The sequence below is a fragment of the Protopterus annectens genome, chromosome 17.part0 (assembly GCF_019279795.1).
Source record: "Protopterus annectens isolate FY-2018-M chromosome 17.part0, PAN1.0, whole genome shotgun sequence".
Lineage (NCBI taxonomy): Eukaryota > Metazoa > Chordata > Ceratodontiformes > Protopteridae > Protopterus > Protopterus annectens.
In genome coordinates this window covers 179,652,202-179,657,735 of record NC_056751.1, presented here as the reverse complement: position 1 = coordinate 179,657,735, position 5,534 = coordinate 179,652,202, and the positions used below count along the sequence as shown (strand labels likewise).

Genomic DNA, 5,534 nt, shown 5'->3' with positions numbered 1-5,534 from the left:
ACCAATGAGGGGTGTACACATAGGGAAGGATAACAAATACACACATAGTAAAGTACAATTTCCCTTAAGAGCACACAGAGACCACAGTCAGTCTGGGGCTGTTTTTTCCCTTTCTCTCCAGATCCCCAATAAGACTCCCCACTGGCACTGCTATAGGGCCCAGATCTCAGCCTAGTGGGCAAACTAAATCCTCCAGCACCATCTCTGTCAAACCAGTGCTTTGTGTCCCTGCCCAAGTAGCTGGCACACACACACTTTGAGATATGAGTTATATACAAACACACAGATACTCCTGGGGAATGCTGGCACAGATTCTCCAGCTGTGCCCCCTTTTACCCAGACTATACGATAGAAATCACTGCCACCACCCACTAATATTTATCAGCTACCATAAGGCCATTATGAAAGGGTGTCCAATTATACTGTGCAATATTATTATCCAAATGGTAAGTGCAACTGAACAGTCAAGGCTTATTTGGAGTGGCTTTGTACAGTACCACTATATATGCAATGTACTCTAGAGCTTAAATTATCTCTACACAAAATAGCCACAGTTGAAAGGTTTACAAATATTTAATAATAAATAATAAAAACACCAGACAATACTTCTTACTACACAGTGCTAGTCAATAGTTCAGGCACAGGAACATGTATAACATAATACAGTAGAATAGTTGTGACATCAATACAGACAACAACTGTCTAATCTTCCTATTTCCTAGCTATTTCTAAAAGAAAACACAGTTGTAAAATAAACTTACATGTAGAACATAGGCAGTGCTGGTGAGTTGGATGTTCTCAATACAAATGCAAAATGCTCTCTGATTCTCCCTCTTTAAATTGATAACACGGTGCTGCTTCACATTACATCATTCTTAACAATTTTCTGTTTTCCCAGGCTAACAGAAACTCAGAGGTTAATAGCCCTTTTGATCTTGCAGCTGGCCAGGAAGCCAGAGCAATAAAAGAAATTCTTATTCTTTTGGCTTTTCCCAGTTAGGGTTCGCCACAGTAGATCATCTGTCCGCTTATGATTGACAATAGAGTTTTACGGTGTTGAGTTGCCAGCCCGGTGCCCAACCTTCTGCGGAAGGCACACATATGCACGCACTCATGCCTAGGGCCAATTTAGTGTGTCTAATCCACCTACAGCATGTCTTTGGGATGTGGGAGGAAAACGGAGCACCCAGAGGAAACCCATATGACCACAGGGAGGACATGCAGTCTCCACATAGAAGGCACTCCAGCCGAGGAACGAAACGGAGAACCTCTTGCTGTGAAGTGACAATGCTAACCGTTGCACCACCATGGCCATCCCAGAGCAATAAAAGAAATTATACATGCAAATTCTAGCAATTAACTCTGGTCTCAAAACAATAGCCAGAATTCCTTCATCCAGACATCTCAGCTCCGAGCCTTGAGATCAAAGACAGTCGTGAAATGCTTGACTTATCTGCTTTCTTACAGCAGAGTGCACTGTTGTTACATTTTTGTAGTTCCACATTTAACACCATATTCTTCCATTTAAGAGAACAAGCCTGTGGCTTATATTAATATTTACAAAAGACAGAATTATCTACAAAATTCTATCTGGTTAGGCTGGCAGCCTTCACCTATCTTCACACCTAGTTTGTTTATAAGTTTATCTAAGTTAAAGTTATTAAGCCTCAATCCTGATGTATTTGTACATAATAAAGCTGCTTGAACAGAACCCACAAATGCTTGTCTGTTTTATCCTGACCAGATGAGCGACAGGATGGCTTCATACCATCTCAATCACCCCTGATTTGAACTCAGGTTTTAGCCCTGTGCCTCTTAATCCCCTCTAAAACTCAAATGTCAGTTGTCCCTATTCAGCTGACGGCTGTCTACGGCTTACTTGCTTGGGTCAATATACATAAGTAAATCATTAGCAGTAAATAGGGCAACTGGCTGCCTTTGCTTAATTATACATTATTACAGACTGCCCTGGATTTGTCTGGGAGTTCACATGATTAATAATGGAGACAGAGGGGTAATGCCCTGCGATAACCTATTGGTACCTTTAAAATGTCCCTGATCTTCAGGGACAACAGTATTTACTCAAAGATTTGTTATTTTCCCTCCTAAAATGGATGGGGGGGGGGGGGCAAACCTCTCAATTATACCTCATTATGAGGAAAGTTTCTCATTTTGGGTGTTAAAAAGTCAAAGTTTGACATTGAAAGCATCTATCACACATTTAGTGTTAGGCATTTTTTTTAAATGATGCCCATGGTAAATAGTACTGAATTATATTAATTCATCATAGAACTTTTTATAATTATAAAGCAGCAAATTTTAACCATCCTATGACCTTCCTAGTTGAAGTTGTTAACTATTAGGTGTTCCACATTTTGCCCATTTGTTCCACATTTTGACAGGCAGTGTTTCTCATTTAGGAAATGGAAGGTTAAGAGCTACAGGGGATTAAAGTGCGAAGGATTACTGGCAACAAATAATAATCCTTGAAATCTATGTGTGTTCAAGTCCTCCTAATGTGTCAAAACAAGTACTGACAGTAATAAAAAAAAATGGTCTTGATGTCATACCCTCGTCCCTGATTATTTTTGTTCCTGGATGTTAATGGAAGACTCTAACAGCTATTCATACTAACCATACTTCTCGAAGTCTTTGGTAACGATTACCGGACAAAACCAAAAATAATGGGGACAAAAAAAAAACATACAAATAAAGCCAAATACTACTTATAATGCAGTTTAGAAATAAATAACAGGTTTTGCAGCAACGTGCATTTACTACACAACACGAAGTATGAAACTCTAATGTTTGGTATTATTGACTAAGTGTAGGGTTACCACCTGTCCCACTTTGCAACGGATGGTCCCTCTTTAGGCAGTTGTGTCCTACAAAAAAATTGAAAAAATGGCAAATGTCCTGAGATTTTAGGACAAAAATATTTCCCTTATTTTATGTAATAGTTGCATAAAACACTTATTCTGCATCTGAAACACCTAAATGTTATAAGAAACAGAAATAAAATGCTATAAGAATAAGATTTTATTTAGGATAAAAAAGTGAAGTTCTGTCCGTTGTACTGGCCGTGGATATGTTTTGCTCTGCAAAATCTGACATTTGTACCAAAAATGTCCTACTTTGGGAATTAAAAAAGGTGGCAAACTCTAACAACGCCACTTCCACGTTGACTTTCTCAACCGTACTACACTCTAGGGCACGACTGAACTTTGCCCTAAATCTCTTGTTTAGAAGCTGTAGTATCCGCCTTTGCTAGGCCCGCGAAACGCCGTCTTGCCATCTGAATTGGGATTGGACGATCTGTGCCCCGCCGTGGCACACCCCCTGCCTTAAGACTTGTACTGCAGGAGAGCCCTGCATTGCGAGTGCTTGACTGTGTGTTAGCTCTGTCTCGTTCCAGCGATAGGAACCGATCATGGCAGACAAGGCTCCTTTCGACACTGATGTAATCACTCTTACCAGATTCGTGCTGGAACAGGGCAGAAAGGCAAAGGGTAGCACTGGAGAGTTCAGTCAGCTACTGTATTCGCTGTGCACAGCAATCAAAGCCATCTCCTCTGCTGTCAGGAAAGCGGGCATCGCACAGCTGTAGGTATTAAACGTGCGAACTTGCATTCTTAGTTACAAATTAGCAGTAGTTATGCAATTGCAAGATGTTGACAGATGCACTGTTCATGCCGTAGTACGGAGACGGGTCACCGTTAGCACTATCTGACATTTCTAAACGTTGTTTCATAAAGCTACACTGAATTCCGTTTTGCTTAATCGCGTTATCTTCACGCTTAAAGTTCAGGAAGTATTAGGTGGGGAGTATTAAACAGTTTCAATTAAAATACGTCTTTATTAGAAGTAACGCTGAATGCAGGTATTCCTGTTTCCTGAATAATGTCATTGTTTGCAAGTGTCTCAGACACTGCAGACGTACATCAAATCCTACTTTATATATGTTTTACAGAATTTAATTTGCATAAGGAGCTACTGGCTACTTTCTTGTGGCCCTCCTTCTAACCATAACGCAGTGTTTTGTAACATAAAATTGTTTTACTGACATACATTAATATTAATAACTTTTATAAATTTAATTTGCCCATTGCACAATAAAGCAGGAATATTATCCTCATGGCTGCTCATTTGCCAAACAGGAAGAACGATATCTGCCATTTTAAAATATTAGTTATACGATTATCATTTGTTATCAGCTTGTCATTTTGCATCTATATTACCAGCCTGCCGTACTTTACAAGCTCCTCTACTGGCTTACAACTTAGATGGCCTCCATCTATGTAATACAGTTCTTCCTTACCTTACAAACTACACTTGGCATCTTAAACTGTATAAGCCAAGTCACTACCCTACCAAGGCTGTTAAACCTAGATGCCAGCTGTTAGTGATGTAGTAATCCACCCCATACTGTATTTGCTGTTGATTGCTCACACACATTTTGCTCTTTTTTTTCTCTCCAGTCACCATGCTTGTAATATTTACAATGCAAATAAGTAACTTTTGTATTGCAATACCTCGACTTAGCTGTTGTTAATGTTTAACAGATTAAATTTCTTTTAACCTTTTTTAAACACCTTTATTAAATTATCACTTGTGAAGTGGGTGAATGTACTTGTATATAAAAGTAATGGAACTGTACTAACAAGTTCACATTTATTTTGGTTTAATAGTTAAGACTTTCTACTCATTCCACTAACATTCACTTTTTATCTTCTTACCATTAACTGATATTTATTTGTTTATTTAGTTTTAGTCCCTTCAGACCTTATATTTACTGTCCTGGCTCCCAGTACTCAATGTCCATGCTGCATCTACCATCTACTCTTCAATCCACCCCCCCCTCAGACTTACTTCGTTATTGCTGGGGACATTCTTGGATCCTGAGAGTGTCATGGGAGCTCATCTCATTTGTGCTTCCATTGGGGGAAGATTATATGTATGATCTACCCACTCCCTTTCCCCACACCCTTTGATTATGTCCAAGGGTAACACCGTACATTGGAGCACACCTTGGATGGCCACGCCCATCCCTTCCCTGCCTCTTTCTCAGTTGCCCGTACCACCAAATGAACCTGGGTTAGCTGGGCCATAGTCGGGTCTTTATTCCTCTATGCCAGTGGAGAGACATTAACTGATTATTAGTAGTATAACTTAGAACAAAAACCAGAATATACTGGTCTGAGAAAGCAAATTATATTTGTGAAAGTGCTAACCTACGTTTTATGGATTAAAACAACATTTTATCAACTGGTTTATTGGTTCATTGGAAGTTTTTGCTGCTGTGTTTCTGTTCAAGTTTTTGTTCTAAGTATTTCACTGTTTTTGACCCAAACAGTTAATTACCAGAAGGTTTCTGTTTGCTGTGTCTTGATTATTTTTAGTAATGTTTTATTAGTCTTGGGCTCCTCTTTTACACTAAACTTTTGTAAGCTTAATGTATGCATTTTGTCTGGAGCTTTTCTACCAAGGCTACAGCTGAAAAGAGGCATCAAGGCCAATCGGTCTATCCTCATATA

General features: G+C 39.3%; 1 protein-coding gene across 1 annotated transcript in view; it reads left to right on the top strand.

The window, feature by feature from the left end:
- The first annotated feature begins 3,360 nt into the window (after window positions 1-3,360).
- The window catches only part of LOC122791680 (fructose-1,6-bisphosphatase 1-like), a 221,932-nt gene continuing 219,758 nt past the window's right edge, over window positions 3,361-5,534 (top strand). Inside the window, exon 1 of the mRNA XM_044059528.1 lies at window positions 3,361-3,603. Within this exon, the coding sequence (XP_043915463.1) occupies window positions 3,431-3,603 (173 nt within the window). The 5' untranslated portion in view covers window positions 3,361-3,430. The remainder of the gene's footprint in view (window positions 3,604-5,534) is intronic.